The 26,899-nt window shown below is 49.8% G+C and overlaps 1 protein-coding gene across 3 annotated transcripts in view; it reads right to left on the bottom strand.

Moving 5' to 3' along the window:
- Positions 1 to 26,899, bottom strand: part of CAPN15 (calpain 15) — a 96,302-nt gene that overhangs the window by 49,425 nt on the left and 19,978 nt on the right. Inside the window, exon 2 of one of the 3 annotated variants that reach the window (XM_074965716.1) lies at positions 22,665 to 22,965. The exons of 1 other annotated variant lie outside the window; for it this stretch is intronic. In XM_074965716.1, coding sequence (XP_074821817.1) covers positions 22,665 to 22,840 — 176 coding nt within the window. In that variant the 5' untranslated portion in view covers positions 22,841 to 22,965. Of the gene's footprint in view, positions 1 to 22,664; positions 23,083 to 26,899 lie in introns of those variants that run through there. One more of the 3 variants, XM_074965715.1, reaches the window with a different exon arrangement.

Raw genomic sequence — 26,899 nt, 5'->3', positions numbered from 1 at the left:
AGAGGCCCAGGTCTGGAATAGCAGGGGATGCTGTCTATCAGGATTGAGGGGCAGTAGTAGAGCTGGGTGTGGGGAGCAACGGGACAGACTAGCAGGAGCTGCTCAGGGGAGAGGTACACTGGACAGAACTGGGCCTCGGCAGAGCTCTGTGCAGGAAACTGCACAACCTGGCCTGAATGTAGCCAGCACTAACAGCCCCTCACTTTGAGGGGCAAAACACTTCCCCCGATTTAAGACATTAAACTCCTTCCTCCCAGAGCGAAATGGAAATTCCAAGTTATTTGCTGTCTTTAATGAATACTTTTGTGTTTATGAAATCCTGCTGTGTCTGATGCTCTACAGAGCAGCCCAACTGCGCCCCTGCTGGGAGTAGCTGTCCTGCACAGTGGGCACAAAGCTTCACAGTTCCTACCACCACATAAGACCTAACTAATATCTCCCTTTCCATTTGCTTCTGCCTTGACCCGAAGCGGAGAACTGTGCCATTCCCTAGCCCCTGCTCTGTCCCTGAGCAATAGAGAATCCTCTGCTTCTTGATCCCTCCATCAGGGGAGCCTGCAACACATACATCTGGCCTACCCAGAGTGCTTTACAAAGCCCTAACAAATCAGGCCTCAAAAGCCAGGGGAATGAGCCCCACTGCACAGATGAGGAAACTGAGGCACAGACAGGCAAAAGCCCCTCTCTCCATCTTCCACATTAGCCTTCCTCCTTCTAGGGTGACCAGATGAAAAGAAGAAAATATCGGGACACATAGGGGGAAGCAAAAAAAAAAAAAAAAAAAAAACCTGCCAGAGTTGACGAAGCAAAAAACAAAACAAAACAAACGCTGGAGCGGCCAAAGCCACAGTATCGGGACAAATGGCGTCCTGACCGATGGACGCGGGACAAAGACCTAAAAATCGGGACAGTCCCAATTTTATCGGGATGTCTGGTCACCCTTCCTCCTTCTCATGCCCTTCTCTCAGCCTGCCAGCTCTTGCTGGCCTTGACCTCACAGGCAGTAAGCTCCACAAGGGTTCTTAATTTGTCCAACAGGCTTGGCCCAGCTGTGGGGTTAGAGGCTAATCAAGTGAGAACAGGACCAGCCCATGACTACACAGCAAGTCAATGGCAGAGAAGGGAACAGAAGCCAGATCTCTCAGCCCACAGACTTGTGCTTCCAGCTCCCAGGCTGGGATTCCAGAACATCTGCACGACTTGGGCCACCTCCCAACAGACTGCTCCCCTCCCACTGGGAGTCTGCCGGATGCACTTCCTGCCCTGTGGAAACAGGCTCTCTCTTGCTGGGAGGAACTGCAGGCCAAGAGTGACTTTGATCCAGGCAGTGCCATCTGCCTCCCTGGGGCAGGTTGATGACTCAAGAAGAGTAATGCTATGCTTTTGCCACCACTGGTGGTGCTCTCGGGGGCAACACATGAGTAGGACCTGGGACCTTCCGGCTGGAGAAGGCCTGCAGGGGAAGCACTGGGCCTGGGGCAGTTGGAGATGATCAGTACCTCCCTCCAAGAGGACCAGCTGTCCCAAAGGAAGCTACAGCAAGGCCTCTGCTCATGACACCACCTCTTGCTGCATATATTGGCAATTCTCTTTCAGGGAAGAGACCGCTGAGCAGGCTGCTGACTCTGGTGGTGTCTGACATCCCCAGATTTCCCCGAATCCAGCTGATCTGCTTTTTGACTTGGGTACATTACACAAACTGCACTAGTGCCCCAGTAGATGATCTCCTACTAGTGATGGGCAAGGGTCAGGTGTCCAAGGCAATTCTCTGCAAGCAGCCAGCTGCCTTCGATGCCACCGATCATGGGGTTCTGCTGACATGTCTGTGGTCTCTATGGATATCATCACTGGAGTGGCTCTGCTGCTTTCAGGGAAAGTGATCCCAGGGCAGATGAGAACAGCGTCCATCCAGGATGCACCAGATGTACATTTCTATATGTAGCCACCATGAGCAGGGGAGTAGCGACCCTGCCAGGAAATGCCAGTTGCATTGCAGGGCTCACAATATGAGTATTCCTAGACCATGCTCACACCATTGTATGTAATGTAACCAGGTACTGGGGTTCTCTGTCACACACACACACACACACACCCTAGTGCCCTTCCACAGGACACAGCATTAGAACAAGCTCACATCAGCTGCTAGGAAAGAGTTGTGCTGGAAGATTTGGTTTAGCCTGCTGATTAGGGGAGCCTAATGTCCATGGGTCTGCCTGGCCTGGCAACTGATGGAAAGGAACTGTAGCCTTACTTTGTGTCTATGCAGAGAAAAATTGTTGGGGCTGCCTGACCTCCAAGGGACGTCACTGTTTTGAGCAATGACAGATCCCATTAGCCTCATAGCAGCCCCTACCTCTCCCATCAGCACCTCCTCTCTCCTGGATCTTCCTTCCTCCATCCCTTCCCAAGGTGTTTCAGGGCTAGCAGACGAGTGCAACAAAGCGCAAAATTGTCTGCTGCTGCCACGCTGCATCCATCCGACAGCCTCTGCCTTCCCCACGGATTGGAGGCGGGGGCAGGGAGGGGGCCATGCAGCTGCTGCAGACGCTGTCAAACTCACTACAACATTTTCCCACCCACGGGATTGTGGGAAGTAATTCACTTTGACAAGTGGCTAAACCCTGCTTCAGACTCTGCCTTCTCTGACAAAAGCTACTGCCACAAGTCCAACCCTCCACAGACCCTACGCACTTCTACCACGACACACAGGAACCAGGAGGGGCAGAAGCCACTGGGCCAAATCCTGCACTGGGGTAAGCAATGTAACTTCACCCATTATTAAGAGAGAAGAGAAAAGAATCAGGAACAAAAGAAAAAAATATAAACCCACCCACCCCCCTTTGCACAAAAAACTGCCCCCCAGTGGGGACTGAACCAACAGCATCCTTACACTGGTGCCTCTGTTGCGATATCTGGGCCTACAAATTTACCTTTAAATTTAAATTTACAAATTTACAAGCAAGTGGACGTTCAGAAAAGGTCACAACAACCTAGAACAATAAATGCTGACAGAAAAAGGGAAACAGAGACTGAATTAGTCCAAACCAAATGTCGGAAATTAGGTCTAATTGGCGAACAAAATAACGACGGGATGGGCTATTCTGCCCGCCACTCTCTTTCGCAGCTCTTAACAAGAGAAGACTTTTGTAGGGGACATTAGCAGAAGCAGCTGTCTGCCAACAACCACTACAGAGAGTGTTACCATGAGGCCTTCCACCCCCACTTTCTCCTGGTAGCCTGGAATCTAGCATGACACCACTGGGCCTTCATTATCCTGATCCTCTTCCTGACCAGGCTGGGCCAAAAAAGGAACCCAGATCACATAGCCACCTCCACAAGTTTCGGCTAAATCCCAGCCACCACCCGGGATGTGAGACTGCCACTCCACCTCACTCCTCCATGTATGTGTTCTCTTTCCTATCCCTCTCCTTCTTCCTAGTAAGAGTCTGGCCTACCTGGCCAAAACACGCCACAACACTGCCGTAAGAAAGGCACCTACAAGCAATGCCCTAAAGAGATAGACACTAGTACAAGTTTGCCAGGTCACGGAGTGTGTTCTTCCAACAACGAGGCAGGCCAGAGCCAGGAGCTGCATTTTCTATCCTTGCTGTTCTTTTCTTCCCCCTCGTGTGCGCTTTTGGCTTGTTTGGTCTGTCACGGAATGGGATGGGAGTTTAACAGCAAGAGCAATGACAACAGCTGCTGCCCATCTCAGCTAACTTGCTCTCTTTGGCAAAAAGGACTTATCACCATTTTTAATACCATCTAACTGACCATCAAGCAAGGGGTTTTTCCCCTCTAAAGACACACTCTAGCTAAGGAAAAGGGAGCAAGGGACGCTGTTAAAATGAAAGCCTTACTTAACACTTCACATTTCAATGCTTTCACTGTTTTTCCAGCTCTTCAATAAAGGGTTAAAAGGAGTGGTAGCCGTGTTTGCACCAGCTCTCTGTATGCCAACCCCTGAACCTTGTTTAACACAGGGTTGTGTTAACACCTTTGACACTTTGGACCCAAATATTCCATTGAAGTTAATACAACAGCTCTCCATTCCCTGGCCTTGCAGCACTCGTTAGTAATCCCACCTCCTCCAGCAAACCCAAGGTGGAGAGGCAAGTAGCTGCTAGACCTGGGTTTATGGTGGCACTGCCGGTGTAACACATGCCAGCCAGCCACTGCAACAGCAAAGCTCAGCTCCTGGATGGAGGGCTGGCTGACTGTACACGCGTGCTTGCCCCAAGATGCCATCAGTCAGCACTGTTAGGACGCTGTTGCCAAGAACTGCGACATAGCTAAGTGATAAATGGGTTAGTGAGTTTCATCCCCAAGCATCTGAGGTGTGCACTGTGGAATTACTTCAGTCCGGAAATGCAGCGCCCTCTGGAGTGAGGCACCACAGCTGTTTAGTGGTGCACAGCAGCTCAGGACAGGAAGGGATGAAAGCCATACTTAATCAAGCCTGCAGGGAAGGTTACACAGTCCTGGTGTCTTGGCCAAGTTCCAGGCAGCCTAACACATCTAACTCAGGAAATGCATCATGGGACCTTTAATGGCCACAGCTAGTCAGGCCCCCCATGGTCAGGTTTATGCCAGCTGTACAGCACCCCCCAGCATTGTGATGGACTATTGATTCAGAGCAGATGCAGACACCAGCTACCTATGCAGCAGCAGCACCGCCACCACCACCGAGTATCCCCTGATTGTGAGTCCACCATCAAAATGCTGAGATGGCTGGACACTGCTTGACTTCTAATGCCAGATTAGCTCACAAACCAAGGCGATGTGGCAGCAGAACAGGCTCAACAGACAGCAATGGGACTGAATTTCCCACTCCCCCTCCCACACCATAAAGCCTCTGGCTGCCATGTCCCACTGGACCTATGGGCCTTCAACAGCACGCAGCATGAGAAGAGCCAGTGGGCTATGCCCAGACCCCTGTATCCCGGCAGTATCCGAGTGCCTCACAAACATCCCTGAATTCAGCCTCACAGGCAGGTTGGTGTTACCCCATTTTACAGGTGGGCACCAAGAAACCACAGGATGCACCCAAGGCCAAATGGTGTGTGTGTGTCAGAGCCAGGAACCAAAGGCAGATCTCCAGGCTCTCAGGCCAGTGCCTTACCCACAAGGCCATCCTTCCTTCTGCCCTCATGGGCAGACATCACCATGCTCAAACCATGAACACAACTGATGCTCCACTGCCCCTGTTTTCAATCGGCAAAAAGCGAGGATTCGATGGGCCATGGAGCCTGAACTCTCCACTCGCCCTGGGCGGTGCAGCTTTGCCAGGTCAGCGCTGCAGCCTCTAGCAGACCAGCACAGGGAGCCTGCATAGCTGCTGCCCACGCTTCCTAGACACAGGAGCCCTCCAGGGCTGTCAGTCAGGCACCTTTCCGTAGCACTAGAGTCACATCCTGCCTTCCCAGCTTGTCCTCGGCTCGCTGGCAGCCAACGCACCTCAGTGGGTCTGAGAGCACCTCCCTCAGGAGCAGGAAGATGAAAGACCTAAGAGCACTCCCCTCGTTCCACTGACGCTGCCTTTATGGGCTTTCCCCCTACCCTGCCAGATACACGACTCCTTTTATTGCCAATTTTCCATGGGCGATGAAGTTCCGGATGCTCCGGGGTGGCCTCTCCAGTTTATTTGAATCATATGGGCATATGGTATATTACTGCAATTAAGGAGGGCAGCGGGGAGGGATTTTAAAAAGGACAAATCACCAAACTGCTTCTGCAATTCAATGCACGCGAGGGACTGTGAGACTTTCAAGCACCCTTTAGCACTGCAGGCAGCAGCACCTGAGTGGACGGGCCTGGGGCATTAGATCAGGGACTGGTGGACCCGCTTCCAGGCCTTGGCCTGCGTCACACATGACCCTCCAGGAAGACTCTCACCAGCAAACTGCTATTTGTGGCACCACCATGAGCTTCCTCCCACCGTCAGCTATAGCAGCTACTTCTCCATAGAGCTCTGTGGTCCTACAATGTAGGGAAGAGGCTGTGCTCACACAGACGCTGGGAGGACAAGAGTGGTCAGAGCTGGAGACAGAGGGCAGACAAATGGGGTCTGACTCAGGGCTGATTCGACCACCCCGGGCAAATCTACCCATCCCAAGCCCCAGTTTTACTGTGACTACAAATCCCAGCATGCTGTGCACAAGCAGCCAGGCCTTACGATGAATTCCATGCCCCCTCATGCCTAAGCTTGACTTGTAGCCTGCAGCAGAGTGAGGCCCCGTTTAGGGAAACCGGGGGCAACCTCAAGCAACAAAGTCCCCCTGACTTCAGCATCCTGAGGCAGCCTTCCACGAAGAGAATCTTTTCATCACCCCACAAGACTGACGGGGCCACCACGGCAGACTTGGCGGGTGCATCAGACTAGCACAGAGAAGCAGTACGCTTCCTCTCCGTCCCGGGGCCATGTGTCGTTAACAGCTGGCAATCTAGCAGGGAAAAGCTTTCCCTGGAGACAGAAGATCCATACAGAGCCAGCTGCTCTACTGACCCAAACTGTGCGGCACACTTTCCAGCAGTGGGCTGGCTCCATGGGGGAAGCCAGCAACCCCACTGAGAAACCTTTTCAAAAGAGTCCTTAAATAACCAGCACATGGTCTTGCAGTTAGTGCAAGGAGTCAGAGTCTTTGGGCAAGTCACTTAAAAAGTGGTCCACAGAGAGGAAAGAAACAGGGTTTGTGCCCTTTTCTGCTTCTTTATGATTTGACTCCAGTAGGGAGTCAAAAAATGTTTGAAGGGTTGTGGTTTGTTCATTTTTTAATTAGATATGTAGGTCTCATCTATCCTGGATGACTACAGATTTGGAGCCAGAATGCTTCATATTCAAGTATTTGACAGAACGTCAACCACGGCTACTTCGGTTAGGGTAACGTTCTCAGCAAACATCCTGCAGAGCTGCAAGAAGTCTCCCTGTAAAACTGGGGACAGCCAGATGTGCCCAGCATGGTGTTTCTAGGCTTAAAAGCTTGACTATTAAAGCTCTCTCACACGCACACCGCTTTCCACCATTCTTCATTCATCTTAAAGAAACAAGCACGCTTTTCCCAAGCTTGCAGGTGACCTGGAATCTCAATTTCCTCCTCAGTAAAACATGCCTAACGATGCTCAGCTACCTCCAGAGGAAGCTGTGATGAAGATGTATTAATGTTTGTATAGTGCTTTAAGATCCTGAAATGGAAGGTGCCAAAGAAACACGAAGCACTGTAAAGCACAGGCGGAGGTGCCTGTATGCTCTGTCACTTATAGGACAGAGAGGGCTATATGGGGGCATGCAGGGCATGCATCCAAGGAAACATCTCAACACGGGTGATTAGCCAGAGGTAACGTGGGCCTGATTCTCCTCTAAGCTATACTAATTGTGGCAAACTGCCGGCACTATTATGATGGGTCTCACGCTTTCTTATCTTGGGGGGGGGGGGGGGGCACCGTTTCTTGTCCCTGAACAAGTGGGGAGGGATAGCTCAGTGGTTTGAGCATTGGCCTGCTAAACCCAGGGTTGTGAGTTCATTCCTTGAGGGGGCCATTTAGGGATCCAGGGCAAAAATTGGGGATTGGTCCAGCTTTGAGCAGGGCGTTGGACTAGATGACCTCCTGAGGTCCCTTCCAACCCTGATATTCTACGATTTCTGTGAACTGGAGTATTAACTGCCCCACTAGTGTCCTAGAGGAAGGGAGTGGAGAGGGAGAGACCTGGGCCTGCCCTCTACTCCGGGTCCCTGCCCAAGGGCCCTAGGGATAGCGGTAAACCACTTGAACCACTTCCTTCCCCTGGGCTACTTCCCTTTCCTGCCGTTCAGCTTGTGGGGCTTCCTGCCCTCCCTCTGCACAAACCAGGTGCCCCTTTACCTAGGGTCTTGGTCTTCTTAGCTCACCGCAGCACTTCTCCAAACTCTCCTCTGCTTCCCCCCAAACTGCTCTCTGCTCCAACACCAATCCACTCGGCTTCAGCTCCTCCTCTTGTCTGATTGAAAGAGGGGGGTGAGGGTTATCAGGTGACTGGCTTCAGGTGCTTTAATTAATCTATAGCAAACTTTCTTCCCTCTACAGGGAATAAGGCTCCCTTCTAACACACTCCTGCTGCCCTCTGGCCATGCTGTACCACATAATGTAACATCATACACAGGAGAGCAGCTCCTGATTTACACCAGTGAAAACAGAGTCAGACCTATGGAGTTCGGTGTCAAGAGTTCATCGTCAGTTCCAGAGATGCAGGATCTTTCCCACTGGGACAGCACCTCACAGGCATCTTATTCGAGGGGGAAGGATTTCACAGCTTGCGCAGGCAGTCATGAGACGAGGTTACGGGGGCTCAATGGCCCACAGAGGGGAGAATCAGAGGCAAGCTGCTGGGATAGTGAGACAGACACAGGGGTTTCTATTCTATATGGAATCAGGACCAGCTGAGGTGCTCACCCACAGCCTCCATTCCCAGCAACAGTCCTCCAGCATGGGGGAGGGATGGGGGGGAGAATTTACTGGTGGCTGCCCACCTGGATTGCTGCTCAGCTGGGATTTATGCTGCAATTTTCAGCACTGCTAAATAAAGTCAGCAAAGAAAAAGGAGGGAGAGGGGTGCATGGGTCGCGGTGGCAGCATGGCTCCAAAGCTCCCATCACTCACATCTCCACTAAGTGAATCACAAGGCACTTCCAGCTGTTGGGCTCCAGCCTCCAGTGCCTGAAATGTTTATACCTGGCTTCACTTCACACGGACACGCAGGGTACCTCGAACAGGAAGCCTCCCTGCTTTTACTGCATTGCAGGGGTCAGACTCACTGTGAGCGGACAGGCACAGGGAATGCAAGCAAATGCCCTGGTGCACACAGAGGCCCATGCCCAGATTTGTACAATGTTTCCCAGGTTCCTTGCATCAGCCATGGGGCAACCCTGCCAACATCTCTCCATCACCCATCGGCACACTTCTCTGCAACCCCTAGGAGAAGCGTGGCAAAGGGCTCTACGAACTAACTGACATGTGAACTAAGGCCCTGATGCAGAAAGGTACTAGAGCACATGAACAGCCCCAGGGAAGCTAGACAAAGTGAAACACATATTTAGGCCTTAATTCAGGAAGGTACTTGAGGGCACAATCCTGCAAGGTGCCAAGTAACTCACAGAGAGCGTCTCCTGGGTAGAAGTCAACCAGTGTCGAGGGTACTCGGCAAATCCCATGGAACATTCACTGCATGCTGCAGAATTAAACTCTGTCATGTTCCCACTGAAACAGCAAAATTTCCATTGGACTTCAATGGTAGCCGCATCCCTTCACCATCAGTGAAATGCAGACTGCTCTGACAGCACCACATCAAACAAAATTCAGGGAGAGAGTAATTATGATGGGATAGCCTAGTTTTGGCAATTAATTGATCTTTGACTATTAGCGTTAAATATGCCCAATGGCCTGTGATGGGATGTTAGATGGGGTGGGATCTGAGTTACTACAGAGAATTCTTTCCTGGGTGTCTGGCTGGTGACTCTTGCCTACATGCTCAGGGTTTAGCTGATTGCCATATTTGGGGTCGGGAAGGAATTTTCCTCCAGGGCAGATTGGCAGAGGCTCTGCGGGTTTTTCGCCTTCCTCTGCAGCGTGGGGCACGGGTCACTTGCTGGAGGATTCTCTGCACCTTGAAGTCTTTAAACCATGATTTGAGGACTTCAATAGCTCAGACATAGGTTAGGGGTTTGTTACAGGAGTGGGTGGGTGAGATTCCATGGCCTGTGTTGTGCAGGAGGTCAGGAGACGATCATGATGGTCCCTTCTGACCTTAAAGTCTATGAGTCTCATTTCCCGTACTAGAATGTAGTCAGCTCACTGGGGTTCAAAATCCCAGGTCCCACAAGTGCTGCATGATCTTTAAGGGACCACGAGCGGTCAGGACCACAGTTTTACATCTCGTCAGATCCAGCCCCACTACCATTCTGGTAGATGTGGCTTGGGACTGACTCCAAGGGCACCTGTGAGCTTCCAAGTTCTATTTCCTGAAGCACCTCCTTGCAGTGTGCCACCCAACTACTGACCAGGCCCAATTCCATTTAGCTTGGGCGGTCAGATGGGATCACAGCACTGGATAGGATCTGCAGATAGCAGCTCACTAAGTCTGGATCAGTTCATACACACAGCTGCTCCATAAAGGTCATTTAATTCCTATATCTGTGACACTCCTGCCCACTGGATATTGTTCATCTCTTTGGCTACCTCTTACATTGGTGGCAGCCTCTGAGAAGCTCGAAGGATAAACGCTTCTATCCATACTGGTCTCATCCTTTGCTAATCAGCCAACATGCCTTCCCCTCTCCTCCTTGTGCATCTCCTGGAGGTGCTTAAACAGACCCCGGTTTTGTGGCGCTTCCTCTCTTCCCTGTGCCGATGACAGCAGCTCTGGAGCCAGCATGCTAACTGATCCTAATGGGCTAGTGCAAGGATATGAAATACTGCTTTGGGCTAGAGGTGCTGACTAGCTAATTGCAAAGCCAAGATGGAAATTCACCTCAGCTATATCTGCTTCACATAGCACCCTGCACAGTCAAGAGGGGGCACTAGTCTATGCGATCCCAGGGCCTGCCAGACAGAAACCCTCTCTCTGGACTTCCTGCTTCACTAAAGAGGACAGTAGAATGCACCATAAAATGCCAGAACTCTTGCTGCTTGCTGTCCTTGGTATTTGTGATGTCACAGGATGCTGCATTATGGGATACCATCAGTGAGCCAGGAAGCACCAAGAGGATATCAAGGGATGGAATTGTACCTTATAATATGCAGATTCCCTGACTTCCTCGGTGCCTGCCGATTCAGGGGAACATTCTGCACAGAAATCCAGGCTGCTCAGCTTTGCTGTGTGGTTCACCTATAAAACGGTCACTCTTTTGGTTTCTCGGGCACAGCAAGGCAAATTAAACGGATTACACTGAACCAGAAAGGGCAGCAGGAACAGACTCAGAGTTGTTAGCAGCGGCTGGACTGTACATGTTCAGTTCTCACTCTGGGACATCAGCACCGGATGCCCACAGCAAAGATGGCCCCCCTTGGCCTCCCAGGGTATCTACCCAGAAGGAGAAAACCTTCATTTGCCCCAGCCAGGCCTCTGAAATACTCACTCCTGTGATATTTCAGTAAGACAGTAATTACCAATTAAGCACCTACGAATTATACTGTACCCTAGAAGACTTCAGACTGAGACTTTATTAAGCACAACATACTGTTTACTAAAAAGAAAAGGAGTACTTGTGGCACCTTAGAGACTAACCAATTTATTTGAGCGTAAGCTTTCATGAGCTACAGCTCACTTCATCTTTATGCATCCGATGAAGTGAGCTGTAGCTCACGAAAGCTTACGCTCAAATAAATTGGTTAGTCTCTAAGGTGCCACAAGTACTCCTTTTCTTTTTGCGAATACAGACTAACACGGTTGCTACTCCGATACTGTTTACTGCCTCCTTCAGAGTATGATTGTTCAAGTTAGCAGCTAAATAGCTAGAATCCAGCTGTGCAATCATAACCAATTAACCCCTTAATTGCCAAGTGCCATAGAAACAGCACACCAGGAACAATCTGATTCCCAGGCAATCCCACTGCACTCCACCCCTCACTATACAATGCCTGCTCCCCCAACCTGCAGCTCCCCTCCCTCTCTCCCCGCTGACTGGTAGCCACGGGCAGCTGTGTGGTGTACTGACCGGCCTGCCCTCACTCTGGGCTCCCCAGATCACTGCATTTCCCACTCTCCACCCCACCCCCCACAGCTCAGGCTCTCCTCCAACCCTACAGTCCTCCTTCCCATCCTATCCCATCCCCCATGCACACAGCTGCTAAATAAATCCAGGCATGTCATCATTCTTGGATTTTTTTTTTTTTTTTTTTTTTTTAAGTTCCACGATTAAGGAGTTAAGGCAGGTCAAATTCTGCAGCCTGTTTAAACGCACATCTCCTGCCCCTCCTGCCAAGGACTTCCCCCTCCTGAGTAATCTTGGCACAAGCTGGCATGTGCACACTCCGAGGGGAGGGAGGGAAAGCTAAGCAGCACCACTGCCAGCCCGTGGGTCACAGACGAAGGAGAGAGAAAGAGTCAGCATTCTGCCCGCAAGAGACTTAACACTACACATGACAGATGGGGCTTGTTGACTGCTGTGACCGCTCAGCCACCTTACTATGGACAGTGCACTTGCAGACAGCCTATTAAACACACAGAGCAAGCTGAGACACTTCCCCCCTGCATCCTCCACGGCTGGCTCCAGCACCCAGACTCGCACCCCAAGGGAGTGAGAAGTGTCTACATGACTACAGTGAACCAGAGCATCATGACCCGATTTTATTTGCTCATTAGGAGATTCTGTACTGTCCACGTGCTCTGCGTCATGCCTAATTCACCCACCGCCATGGCACCTCGGGGCCGGGGAAGCTGCTATCAATACGTTGGCAATCCTGATGATCAAGCAGTCTCATGCCAGAGGATGGAATCCCAGGGCTCGTGCTAATTATTTTTTTTAAACACCCCCAGAAGCATTATGTGCTTCTAAATCCATCCCTCTCTGCAGACACACACTAAAGCCACCCGGCAACACAGCTGTGAAAGGCTCTTCACTCAGCTTCCTAGCATGTTAACAACAAGCAGCTATGGTCTGATGAGACTCCCTACTCCAGCCAAGGCTTCATGACCCTCAGCACAGGGACCAGAATAAGCACAGAATTGCCTGTGCACACAACCTCAGTCCCCTAAATGTAGTCTGAATGGAAACACCACCTCCTCTGGCTCAGGGGAAAGAAGCTGCTGCTTTCCTGCCATTCTGCTGTTGGCCTGCATGGCTATCTGGAGGCACTCTCATCATGCCAAGGGTCAGCTGGAAAGAAAATGCTTGCATCACAATTCAGCCTGGGCAGACCAATGTATAGCTCCCACCAGGCTCTAAGGGGGACCACAATAGCCATTCGGTGAGATTTTCGAAGACACAAACTCTCACTAACCGTCAATGGGAGAGAGACACCAAACTGATACTGGTGCACCCATTGTCTTTAAAACAAAGGCGGGCGCCTGTGGAAACTACAGGGCCCAGCAAGCACGGCCACTCTGAGCACTGCATGCTGGGAGCTGTAGTCTCCAGGGTCTTACCCACTGCATTGAAGATGAGGGGGGCTGCAATCTGATCCATTGTACACAAGGCAGAGGCAGCTCTCAGGCTCCCAACAGGTTGTCAGGCTGGCCTTCCACAGGACAAACTTTGCATGGTTCTGGCACCAATCCAACAGCTGTACCTTTCTGTGAAGCTCTGTCAGTATGTCTGGGCGTGGGAAGGGAGGTAAACGGCAGGGCAAGGAGGCACGTAGGGTACACCCTGAAACACCAGGGCCACACCCTGTACAGATTTGGGGTGAACCGCCCAGCAAAGACACAGATCTCAAAGTGAATGTGTGCGTAACCTTCCAGTCGGGGGCTGCAGGCACTTTGCTGCTGGATTTGATAACCTGCTATACCAGAGAAGAGCTTCCACCTAGTACAAGCCATCTGTAACACAGGCTCTTTCCCCCCCACCCCCTTCAGTTGGTTTCTTCATAACTCGTCATTGCCCACTTCAGTTCCACTCCCAGGGATGCAGAGAGAGACCATTTCTGGCATGAATGATGGGATGTTCTGTTAGCTAGTCCTCACCAGCTGCATTATTTGTGCTCTGCTAGAACTGTGCCTGGAGGCCTGGTGAGGCTTGCAGTGGGTCACTGGGCAGCTGTAGTCCTGGGGGAAGGTGCCCTAGCAGTTATTGGGAAGGCTAGGCACTAGAGGGAAGAAGGCTGGAACAATGCAGCGGCGAGGCCTCACTCAGAGCAGAGCACAGATGCACAATGTAATCTACAGCCCAAGGACTTTTACATTCCAAAAGCACTGAAACCTCATTCTCCCAGTCCTGATCAATTTTCTTGTTGTGCCCCCACCCCCAGAACAGTTGCCCTCCCCATCACACTGGCCATCTCACCCTGGATTCAGATGGACCACTTGCAACGGACATGGCCCAGAAGTCTGTTTCCCCCACGTACAGCAAACAAGCTTGAGATGAGTTGAATGCAGTTCTGACAGAGCCCTTCTATCCCACTCCATGAGCTGCCCAGGGACTCAGGGGCGGGGAAAAATCACGACCTTTTAAATGTTCTTCTGTTGGCTTCTAAATCATCTTGTTAACCAAGACCTGACTTTCCATTCTGTAGGAGCGTAGGTGAGGTCAGACCAGATCACACTTAAATCCAGCATCCTGCCTCCTGCAGCGGCCCATACCTGATGCTTCAAAGCAAAGCAAAAACAACAACCCAACAATCCAAGAAGCTTCCTGCCTGACCCCTGCTGTGATCAGCTGTCACCGCAAAGCCCGCGATTCGGTCACCCTTACCCTTGGCTGCTGGGACACATTGCAGTGGGAGTGCAAGGGTTAACACAGCCAGTTTCTCAGAGGGGCAGACATTCCCCAGCACTCTGCAGGCGCAATATTGGCTCTCTTATTTCCCCAGCCCTTAGCATGACCTCTAGGGAATCTTCCTACCTTTGCCTTCCTTGAAGTGGCTGAACCGTGCCTGGGAGCTCAGCAGGTTCCCCCTTTCTGCTGCCAGCATATTAATTCCATAGTTACTTCTGAGAGGCAGCTGTGCACGATGTCTCTCGGCGGCCCCAGAGCTCCTTCGGGATGATCTGCCCTGAAATACTGGTCCACACTTCCGCTCCAAACCTGTTTCCTTTCAGGCAGCAGAGGAGTTTGCAGTGAAACTAATAGAGCTATTCAGGGGAGACTCAACAGAGCTCTCTTTTTTCACTGCTCGCTCTTCCCCCTCCCGCCAATCCCCTCTCCTTTCCCTGCCCCCCAAACCCCTAAGGACTTTTGTCCAGGCATCAATGAGGAGAAATGCATCCAGAATGCTCCAAACCCATCTCCAGACCCCTCCCCAAGGGGGTATAGCAAGCAGTTCCAGTGGCATGGGGGACCCACCAGCTGCCAGAGCAGCTTTCACACACACAGGAGACTGCTTCCTTGATAACCAGCCCACAGCTCTGGACTCGCTCTGGAAGGGATCATGAGGACAGGACCATGGACCTGAGTGTATTCACAACAAAATGCTAACCTGCTTCTGTAAAGCAAAACCATCAAGGCCTCTGCAGGCTGGGAGACAGCCACAGATCTGCGTGTACATGCACCTGAGGAGTATCAGATATCACAGCGATGGGTGCAGAAAGAACCTAGAGGAAGTGGCAAAGCCACTGGTCTCTTGCTACACCAATGGTGAGCATCTTGACATTAACACTATTTAAAACACAGGCCAGCTGTGCTTTCTCTACTGCACTACAGAAGAGCTCTTTGCCAGAGCCCAGGCAAAGGGTCTCAATATTTGCTTTCGAAATCCAATCCATGGGCTCTAAATGCAGCTATTAGATTTTGCACTGGGCTGGCCCTTACCATGCAAGTTCTGAGTCCACATGCAGATTCCTGGGGAGGGCCACAGGAAAGAAAAGTTATAAAACCCTTCCATTGCCCTGGAAAAAGGATACATAGCTTTTCACTTCTAGGTCCTGGCTTGGAATCCCGCCCAGGTTGGTAGGGCCTGAACTCCATTACCACTGGAGGGCTGGTCAGTGACCTACGTGTGGCTCAGTCGAGGCCCCAGTGAACAAGCATCCTCCCTCCCAGAATTCACCCCACCAGGGCCAGAGACACCAGACTCCCTTTTTGTCCCAGGCTTATTGCGAGGGCAGCACAAGGGGGAAGCCTGTCCTGGTGCTGCTGCTGCTGCTACCTGTTTGTGGGCAAACTGAGCGCATCAGTCTCCAGAGCTACCACGCCACCACCAGTCACCAGCACTAAGGTGCACATGCATGGACTCCACAACCCTGCCCCACCCCCCAAGTATGTCCTCCGAGCTCTCCACAGCTCCAGAGCAACATGTTCAAAATAGCAACAGTTTAAACAACCGAGAGGCTTTGCAAACTAGTGCCCGGGTCAAGCTGCCTGTGTGCTAAACATACAGGTGCGACTGAAAGGCTGGGGATGTCTCAGGAGCAGCTGGGGGGCCACAAGGAAGCCAAGATATCACCCTGAGCACCATGTGTTTCCGAGAGACCTGGCACACAGAGAGTTACAACCCAGCATTCCCAGCTAGATGGTATCCGTGGCAACGAGCAACACTCTTACTCCACCAAGTCCCAGCTGAAGTTCAACACCATGGTGATTCCCAGAGGGAATAACAGCAAAGCGCACAGAGCTAAGCCAGACGTGCCCATCTCACTACTAACATAGCACCCGCTGCCGGGGGGGGAGAGGGGGGAAGAGGGGGTCCCAGTACTGGCATTACAGACGGATCCCAGTCAGATGACAGCCCAGAGGGAAGCAGAGAAGAAGTGGAGACCCTGGCCCCATGTCTAGCATGAGCAGGAAGGGTGTCCAGAGACACGCAGGCCATGTCTGTACCATTACGGTTTGGGAGACAGGGTCTCTCTTCCCTGCTCCACACATGGAAACAAGCAGCATAATCTGCTGCAACTCAGACACATCATGAGTCAAACCAGAGCCAGGTCTTCTCCAGCCGCATCTTAGCTCGGGGCCTCTTTGAGCCCGGTCTGAGAGACCTGGAAGCAGTTCGCCAATTCCAGAATCCCCATGCGCACAAGCCGGTTTTGGCTGCCGCTGCACAGAAGTGGCTCCACTCATATCCAGAAGCTCTGGAAATACACCCCTGACATCCCTAACTGAACCTCCCACCTCACAGCAGCATCCCTGGTTTGTGCTGTTCAAATTAAATGGCTCAGAGAACGAGATGAGAAGAGGGGAGTTTAGGGGGGTAAAGAGCAGAGGGGAAATAATAAAAAGTTTCTGGCAGGTCTAACCCTGCTCCATGTAGAACTGAGGTGAGGGAGCTCTCAAAAACATGAGCCACCCAGTAGGCAGTTGTGGCCTCTGGGAATGAGGTATTTGGCTCTGTTTGAGTCAGGCCAGAATCAACTGGGCTGCTAGAGAGACTAATGGATCCTCAGAACTCCACACAAAAATTCCCCTACAAAAACACCGGTTACAGCCAAATTTCCCATATAAGCTTATTTACACAAGACCTGGAGAAATGTCCCAAACTAGTGATCGTATAATTTTTACCTACACAGAGACACGGCTCAAGGTCTGAGCAAACGGGCTGGAAGCCAGGAAACTCATAAGACTGACACAGACTCTGCCACTAAGCGCTTGTCTACACTTGCAGCTGTAGAGCGCTTTGGGTTAAACCAGCCTTCGGAGAGCACACCAGGGAAAGCGCTCCAGTCTGTCCACACTGAGAGCTGAAAGCGCACTGGCATGGCCACATCTATAGCAGCATTGGGAGCAGTGCATTATGGGCAGCTATCCCAGCATTCAAGTGGCTGCAACATGCTTTTCAAATGGGGAGGGGGTGGGGTGGAGCGTGTTGTGTGTATGTGGGGGGGGAGAGAGTGGGTTTTGGGGGGGGCTGAGAGTGTGTCACACTGTCTTGTAAGTACAGACCCCCCTCCTTCCCACGCCTCTCTCTCTCTCTCTCTCTCTCTCAAAGCAAACATTAGCCATTTGGTTTTTTACATGGAGCTTTGAAAGGGCGAATTCCACATTCCTCCCGAGTTCACAACAAAGACAAGAGAAGGAGTACTTGTGGCACCTTAGAGACTAACCAATTTATTTGAACATAAATTGGTTAGTCTCTAAGGTGCCACAAGTACTCCTTTTCTTTTTGCGAATACAGACTAACACGGCTGTTACTCTGAAAAAAGACAAGAGAGGCCAGTTCAGTTAATGGGATTATGGGACGTTTCCAGAGGTCAATCAGAGGGCTGTAACGTAAATCCTCGTGTACACTGGACCTGCAGGTCTCACCCAGTACGCAACAGCCGTTAATCCTCTGGTGGAGGTGGAGTATCAGGAGCGCTCCAGCCAGGGAGTTAGAGCGCTCTACGTGCCTTGCCAGTTTGGACGGGGAGTAAGGTAGAGCGCTCTAGGAGGCTTTATTGCAGTGTAACATGCAAGTGTAGCCAAGCCCTAACTCCTTTCCGTGACTTTGGAAAAGTCACTTCCCCTCTCTGCCTCAAATGTAAAGTGTGAATAGTGTGACCAGCCAACCCTCCCAGCACCCTTTCGGGGTAAAGCCATTTACATCTCTAAAGTTCCAGCCCCCAAACCTCCACCTCGGGTGACACACATGTGCAGGTACAGCCCACCAGCTTCAATAATGACCAATATAAATTCTGCTAATCTCCCTAAATAAAACCACCCAGTAACCCAGTGCATGGAGACGTGCTGGGACACCAGAGGATGGGAGGGGACCAGAGATTTGGCTGCCTTCCCCCGGTTAATATGCAGAACACCGCTGAGATCAATGATCAGCTAACGGCACCATGTGCAAATTAAGAAATCTGGAGAGTTTACAGCCATCCTTCACCACTTGTTAACACTCCCAATGGCCTTGTAGGCATGCTGAGCAGCAAGGGCAAAAGCACAGAGCCTGCAGAACCCCACCCAGGAGAGCCAATTGTCCAATGCTAGCCAGGCCACTGTGGCTGCTCCAGATTTGGTGATGACCATGCTGATCTCTGCAGGACTGGAGAGAACCCCGAAGCAGCTTGTGGCTGTAGGTGACAGCACTGCCCAAGCCGCTGCTGGCAGGAGCAGAGGTGGCTGTCTCTCAGCCAACTAACAACAGCTAAGCCAGCTCCTTGCCAAGCAGCCAGCATGATCACTGGCCATAAGGAGGGGAGGTGTTGTCTAGTGGATGAAGCGCAGGAGCGCTCCTGTATTTTAATCCTGGCTTTGGCACACCCAGTCTGTGGACAAATCACTTTACCCCACAACCCCCACTTCTGTGCCTCAGTTTCCCCATCTGTAAAATGGAGAGAATACCACCTCCCTTGCAAGGGTGGTGGTCTGACTACTGTCTTTTGAGCCAAAAATTCAGTAGAAGTCATGCTCTACTCCCTATAGTGATTGGGGCCCACCAATATTTAATTCAATAAAAGCCTTTTAAAATGTATTTGATGCTGCAGCAGAATTTTTAGAATTTCTACAGTGCTTGGAAAAGTCAAGAGACTGTGCTGCAGAATTCCGCTCCAGCTTTTCACAGAGCCCAGGGGGCTATGGGCTAGAACAAAACTGGCTGCAGTCGAGGGGACCAGAAAAAACCAAATTCAACTGGGAGTTGTCTCACCACAACCTTCCTCAAAAGAGGAAGATTGGTAACACAGGTGACGAAAAGAAATTTTCAGCATTAAATTAAATGCATTTTCACAGTGAAATCCGTCCAAACTGCTTCATGAGGTGTCTACACACAGGAGCCACCAGTAAACCACTAAAATACAGTCATCTCTGGGGTATAACACATCAGCTATTTAACAGCACATAGCAACACAACAGATTAGTACAGAAGGTACCATATCAATTACCTTCTGCAATTACAGGGGGAATTCAGAGAGGCAGAATGCAACTACTCAAGTTTGAATTGATCCAGAATTGTTTTTACCTCTCTTTGTGAAAAATGCCATGAGAATTCATGACAAGCAACCACAACCTCTCTCAAGTCTCACTGCAAAGACAGTCTGGAGCCCTCTAACACCAACCCTAGTTCAATACTGATGGAAGACTGCACCCTAACGAGCCACCAACACCAGCACCTAAATGATCCATAGAAAACTCTCACCCAAGGACTGACTCGGCCTAACTCCATTTAGCTTCCAAGATGTGATGAAATCCAAGCTAATCAGAGATTTCAACAACAGAACAATAACCTCAAACCCCAGGGGTTCCCACTCTATAGAAGGCACTTAGGTAGCTCCCAGCACCACAGCACCTCGCTAGCTTTAGCGATATACAGCCTCACAACTCCCAGGGAGGCAGGGCAGCGCTGTTACCCCCTCTCCATGATGGGGAACTGAGGCCCAGAGAGGCTAACTGATTTGCCCAACGTCACACAGGAAACTTATGCAGAGCAGGGCCTTCTCACACCTTCTAAGCCAGCACCCTAACCACTGGGCCACCCTTTTCTTTCCTTCAGGTCCTTCTGTCTTGAGCATAAGAGGAATGCCAAACATGAGGCCTACCCAGTCTGCAGTATCAGCATCTTTAAACACAGTGCCTGCCTCATTCCAGCCTATAAACCCCTAAAGGGGGAACGCACATTTTCCTCCCTCCCCACCACGCTGCAAGTCTCTGCTCTCCCCCACACTCTACTCACAATCACCACCTACCAAGCAATTTTCTTTGAGTAAACAGATCAGTGTTCATTCAGATTACACAAGCCGGCTAGAGTCCTTTGCTCTGCGCTGGACTACACAGACCGATGTATTATTAGCTCAGAAGCTGGCTGTACCCAGGCAGGAAATCAGCAGGCAAAGTCAAGTCAATCCTAGAACTTCACTCCAGCCTCAGATTGACTGTGCAGTACTGTACTTCCTTCCTGCTCTGCTGGGCTCCAGGGGATAGGACATTCAAAGGCAAGAGCCGACGCCGTCTGCTCGGATTTGTTTTATTTATTTATTTATTTATTAGAAGAGTGTATTCATCCACCCTGCTCTGGATACAGATTAGCTGCCTTTGCTCAATATCGTTGTTCCACAGGCCTCGAGATGGGAACTGTGGGTACTTTGATATATGGATTGAAAGACTGTCTAATTTCACTGGGGCTTCTGAACCTAGCTCTGGAACTGCTGCCTAAAAGCAAATTCTTCCCACGCAAGAACTCCTTGGTGAATCACAACTGGAGATCTTCCTGCCTGCTAGAGCCACAGTCTATCTTTTTTTTTTTTTTTTTTTTTTGGGGGGGGGGGGGAGGGGGCTATTTCTGTACTCCTGCTCTAGCAGGAAACACACAGCTCTCATACAGCTCCCCTAACAAGACACCGGCTTTATCTCTTGGAAACCAGTTGTTCCTCCTCTTGAACACCACTTCCATCACACCTTTTCCACCATGCAGGCTGACCAGTTAGGAAATTTACATCCATGCTCCAGTATCCCACAATGCACCACCTCACCACACAGGTTCTCAAGTCCTCAAAAATCTGAATCAAATGCTGCACTGAATTAGATCAGTCAGATCTTCTACAAGAGTAGCACACATTGCCTTTTGGTATCACGCAGGCCCACGAGCAGCAGACCGGCTCAGCCTGGCGGACCCTGGCTCCTGCCTCTCCAGCGTATGCCGCTCAGAAGTTTCAGCTGGAGGATGAACGGTTGTTTGTGCCATTGTTTCTCTCCCCTGTGAAAGGTTTGGAAATTCAGTTTCAGAACCCTGATATGCAGTATAGATGAGAAGCAAGCATTTAAACTGGGAGAAGAACAACTGTTGCACAGACATAGAAGGTACACACTTGAAATCTAAACAAGCTAACAGGAGGCCATCCCCAGAGGCTGGTGGCACTGCTATAATGGCACAGACTACATGACATGGCCTTTTTAAAGCCCCCTGGAGCACTGCTGGGAATCTGGTCACATGGCCGAGAGCAAAGGTAACAAATGATTAAATTACACAGTTGCCAGCTTATAGGAAACCCAAGGCAGAGCTGCGAAGGAGCACAGCATGAAATTGTTTGCCCCAGGGTCTCCCCGTGTCTGTGCCAGCAAGACCCAGATGTCACGAAGCAGGGCAAAAAAAACTCACTGGGGTTTACAGCAGTGGACAAAAGACAGGTACACGACATACACAAACACTGTCATCACAGCAAACACTTTCAGAGTGAAGCCAGAAGAGCTCAGAGACGCTTGGAAGCAAGCTGCTACTCCTACAGTCTCTATACAGACTCAGGCTGGTACAGTCACCCTACAAGCCGAGAAGCTATAAAAAGCAAGCATTAATCAGAGGCTCAAATATTATTAGCACAAAACACAGCAGCCTTTATAGCCAAGGCTCCCCGGGCAGCACACTGTTAGATGCTTTCAACATACCTCTCAACCTGCAAGAGACTAAATATAGGACACCAGCCACCTAATAGGAGGAAAAATCTTAATTGCAAGCAGCTCACGGGGAGAAAGGATAGTGGGACGTATAGTGATTCAGCTGCAGCTGCAGTTTGATCTGCAGATCTCGCTGGAGCTGGGGGGATTGGTGATGTGGGACAAGTTCCCCTCGGAGGTAATTGTCTCTGAGGCCGGTTTGGTTTTTGGTGTCTGATTTTTATTTTCCTCTTGTTATTTCTTGCCAAGGGCAGAAGCACAAAAACACCATATCTCGCTCTTAGGAATTCATGGACTCTTGCTGCTTATCCCCACCAACCTGGAGTCATAATCCTCCATTTGTGATACTGTCATCACTTCTATAGCAACCAGTTGGGAAGTCACAAGTAAGAAGAGGGGCCATATGCAGCAGGACCAGGGCCAATGCTTAAAGGAATCGAGAGCCCGTTCTCATGAAGGCAGCTTTGCAATTAAAAGGAGCAGGGAAATTCGGGATAGACATGCACAAGGTTTTCCTTGAGACATCAGCTGCTCTTTAAAAAGGACCCAGCCTGGCCCTACTGATGTCAATAGGAATTTGGCCCCAGATTTCAACCGGACCAAGATCTGGCCTCAGTAAAGCTAACTCAGCACCAGGGCCAAGCAGGGCAGAAGGTAATTTAGCCCCAAATTACTGTCCTGGGTTCAGGGCACAGCTGAGAGGTATGCAATCAGGCTCCTTCCCCTCTTTCTTACCTTCGTGCCCGGTGCTGTAAGTGCTGATGCTGCCGTGTTATAAGGGCACTTTCCCAAACAGGGCCACTGTGGCTACTCCTATACCAGCTCGCAACCGGGTGCCCCGGGTAGGGTGGGCTAGTGAAGCCATGGTCCGACTCCGTCTCTGCGGCCAGCGATGAGGCAGAGCTTCCCATGGTTCCCCCCTACCCAGATCACGCCAAGATTTATCCTAGGTTAGGTCCGAGCCAGTGGAAAGGGGCGAGGTGCTGCGGCATGGACTGGCGTAAAGATCCCAACACTGTAGAAAGGGAGGTCGGTTCTGATCAAAAGAAGGAAAAAAAGAAAAAAAAAAGGGAAAGGAAAGGAAGAGAAAGAAACAAGGTATGATATAGATCACCACCACTGGGATTCCCAAAACCTGCTAATGAACTCTCTGAACAAGACAGTTCCAGAGTTTATTGGGGATGGGGAGGTTTTGTTTTAACAGGCCAGTCCATCCCAGTCTGGAGGTGGGAGACACAGGGTGGTTTCATAGAGGCTTCCTTTGGCTAAACACCCTAGACTCCTAGCTCCCTAAATTTGGGGGGCAGCTATACCACACCCAGCTGTACTCTGGGTGTGATTGGCAATGCCTGTGGACACCTACTCTACTGTTCCCAACCCACCAGGAAGTGCAGTTGGTGTAAGACAACTGAGCAGAGCCAAGCACAGAGGATTGTCATTAAGATAAAGGAATCTACGGATAAACCATAGAGTCCCAGTCACAACGCCTGAAGCACCAGCTCTTGGGAACGACTAGCACAGAAAGGGTTTCGGAAGGCCCCAAACTCTGAAAATCTGACAAGCCAATTACGTCAACCCTGAAAAGTAGGACTTGTCTGTTTGTCTAGAGCAGTGGTTCTCAAATTTTTTTTTTTTTTTACTGGTGACCCCTTTCACACAGCAAGCCTCTGAGTGCGACTCCCCTTTATAAATTAAAAACACATTTTTAATATATTTAACACCATTATAAATGCTGGAGGCAAAGCGGGGTTTGGGGTGGAGGCTGACAGCTCGCAACCCCCCATGTAATAGCCTCGTGACCCCCTGAGGGGTCCTGACCCCTAGTTTGAGAACCCCTGGTCTAGGGCAAGGAAGTGTTTTTTGTTTTTTGTTTTTTTTAAAGGAATAAAGTTTCATTCCTTTTTTTCAGCATCATCATACTAAAAGAGATGGCAAGCAGATTTTGTGCCTAGGCTGGTAAATTTTCCTCAACCATTTTTTGCATAGTGGAATGAAATGTGAAACATTTACACCCTTCCAGGTAGACTAGATTTCTAAAAAACATTCAACAACAACAAAAAGGGGCAGCCCTTCTTCTTTCTTGTTCTTCCAATTTTCACAATTTACTGCATCAAACTTCCACAAAATAGAAGTATAGGAACATTTACTTTCTCCTTTGGTCTTCAAAGACTATATTATATTACACACAGACACACACCTTTTCTTAAGGAAAAATAAAGATCTTACAGTCTAGATTTGTGTAATAAGGAAAAGGATCAAGAGAACATTTATCAGAGGAAAAAAGAATAAACAAGGAGGGGGGAAAATTTCACAGCAGAGCTTATTCAATTACCCACCAGGATTTGCAGAGGCGAATGAATTGTAGGAAGACCTTCATGAAGAAGCTGCTTAGTACAATAAAAGACTGAAACAAAGACTGTAAAATACAGTTTTTCATTCCCAGGATTGTTCCAGGGGATCAAGAAAGGTCTCGGTGGATAGCAGACCCCAGAACACTGGAGCTCTTGCCACAGGTGCAGTTTTGCTAGAAGCTTAGCACCAAAACTAAATGTATTAGTTATTAAATGGATATTATTAACCACCTTTTAAATGGTTTCTTCTTTATTCTCTATGGTCTGTAATGATCGGTTAAAAAAAAAAGTGAGAATAATTATTTCTTTGCCCTTCCTTGACTTTTGTCTCCCTAATTGGCCAGCACAGATTCTGTGCATCTGCATTACCAAAAGGCAGCACGGCTCTGGTACATTGCTGCCAACATGAGAAATTCATTGATTATTGGGGGACTGGCAAAAATGGTCCCTTGTTTTTTCCTTCAATAACTGCCATCTGAGTAGTTAAGTTGTAAGAAGTTATATTTTCCCTCCGGGGGGGGGGGGGGTGGAATAAAAAAAAAGAAAAGAAAAGATACTTAACATCCAGAGGACATTTCTCCTAAGATTAGTATAATTTTAAAGGTAGGTCAGATTTGAGACATGGTCTGTTTTGCATCTGCCTCAGCTGTTGATAACTTCAACAGTGCTACTCTCCTATATGTTCCAGCAGCCACTTTGGCTAAACAGCTGAAGGGACAGAGAATGTTTGCACATGACCTATAGGGCTGGTAGGCTGAAACTTTTTTCCCCTCCATGATTCAAATTTTAACAGGCAAGAGGGAAATTAAGATCAGAAAAATGCAGACACTAATGATTCACCAAATTAAAACACAAGCAAAGGATGGGAAGGAAATCTAACATTAAAAATCTTTCTGAGCACAGAGTTGCACAACCAGATAAAGCAACTCAACAGTCTCATTTGAAACCATTTCCTCAGCAACTCACCCAAGTTGAAAAGGCCACGCCACTCCTCTTCCCCCTTCTATAAGAGAAAGCCTCAGGGACATGCAAGTTTTAACTCCCCAGACTCTGCTAGGTGGAAGACAAGTTAGCAATGATGCAAGCAGCTGGCATCCAGCATATTACTGCTGCCCTGTCCCATTCCTCCTCCCCTGCCCCTCCAGGTCTGTTACAGGAAGTCTGATCAGCCACCCTGAATACAAATGTATTTTGGGAAACAGAGATGATGGAATCCTGGTTTAATACTACTCAGTAAACCTCTGTGGTGGGTGGAGTTGGGTGAAGGAAGGGATCTATATATAGGGTCAGGATAACCTAGCTAAGCTGGAGCTGTCTCTAACTCTATTTGGGCTACTTTTCTGTCAGCACTGTGAAATCAGATTGCTTTGGGCAAAGCCTTAAATCCCTCATCTTGGGCTGGACCCCTCAGCACTAAGAATGGCCCTCCCTTTAACCAACAGGAAACCCTGTTATTAAAAAAATGTGAGATCCAGTTTGCAAACAAGCAAGAGCAGGATCGTAGTGTCAGCATTGGATGCCGCCTCATTTCAACTTTATGCAGAACTCATGCCGGCTCCCATGTCTAGAACAGTGGTGGTCAGGGAATGGCTTAATAATCCAACCCACCATTTGCCCTTCAGAAAAATAAGTGGTGTTTTTTAAAAATGAATGCAAGTTCTAATAATTACATGCTACTTCACATGGGTATTTAGCCATGATTAGTTAATTCTTTGGAGCAGTGTGAAAACAGGTAAAGTGCAATATAAGTACTGAATATTAAGGGTCTCGCATTCAGTGATTTGTAAAACTCCAAAGGTGGAGAGGGCACACAGAAGGGTAAATAATGTGTGTTAAATATATTTAGCAAGTGATACAGCAAGCCACAGAAAACTTCACACAGCTGGAGGGGAGAAAACAAACACAGGCTTCCACTCCCTAGTTAGGAAATTCCTGGACATCTGGAGCTGGGGGACAGCAGATTTTTCCTCCTAGTGAAGAAGGCACTTCTTCTATTGATCTTATTTGTATTTGTATCGATTTCATTTGCTCCAGGACACAGGGGCAACACAAGGAAGAATGGGGTGGGGGGTTAGCTAGTAGAAATGAATAATAGTTAAATACCTATGTGTTTTCTTTGAGGGTTTTAAAGTGCAGTAATGACTAGGTTTGGAGTGGTACAGTTAATTGCTCCGGAAATACTGTTTTCAAAACAAACTGATTTGATTTTTGGAAGTAAATTACCCCTATCACCACTCCCTCACATACCCTCTATCACCCACTTATCACCACTCGCTCACACATCCCTCCCCAAAGCCACCAGCAGCAGCCTCCAGAAGAAGTGAGCCAGCCAGCCGGCAGGCAGGCAGGCACTCACAGCGCGGGAGGACCCAGGGGTGAAGCTCTCCCATGAAGGGCACTCTCCGGCCAGCCCAGAGCAGCAGGCGGCGGGATCGCTGCAGCAATGCCAGCTCCGGGGGTCACGCCGCTGCGAAGCCGATCCGGACCAGGCGTGCACGAGGCTCCGCTTCTCGCTCACACAGTGGCTCGGGTCGGCACGCCGGCTCCCGGGAAGAAAAGCGAAGCGGGCTCCGGAGCTACCGGTGGGCGGCGGGTAGCGTTCCGGGGCTCCCAGAGAAG

This window comes from Natator depressus, chromosome 10 (genome assembly GCF_965152275.1).
Source record: "Natator depressus isolate rNatDep1 chromosome 10, rNatDep2.hap1, whole genome shotgun sequence".
Taxonomy (NCBI): Eukaryota; Metazoa; Chordata; order Testudines; family Cheloniidae; genus Natator; species Natator depressus.
The sequence above is the reverse complement of the archived record's forward strand: the minus strand, read 5'-3'. Positions and strand labels throughout refer to the sequence as shown.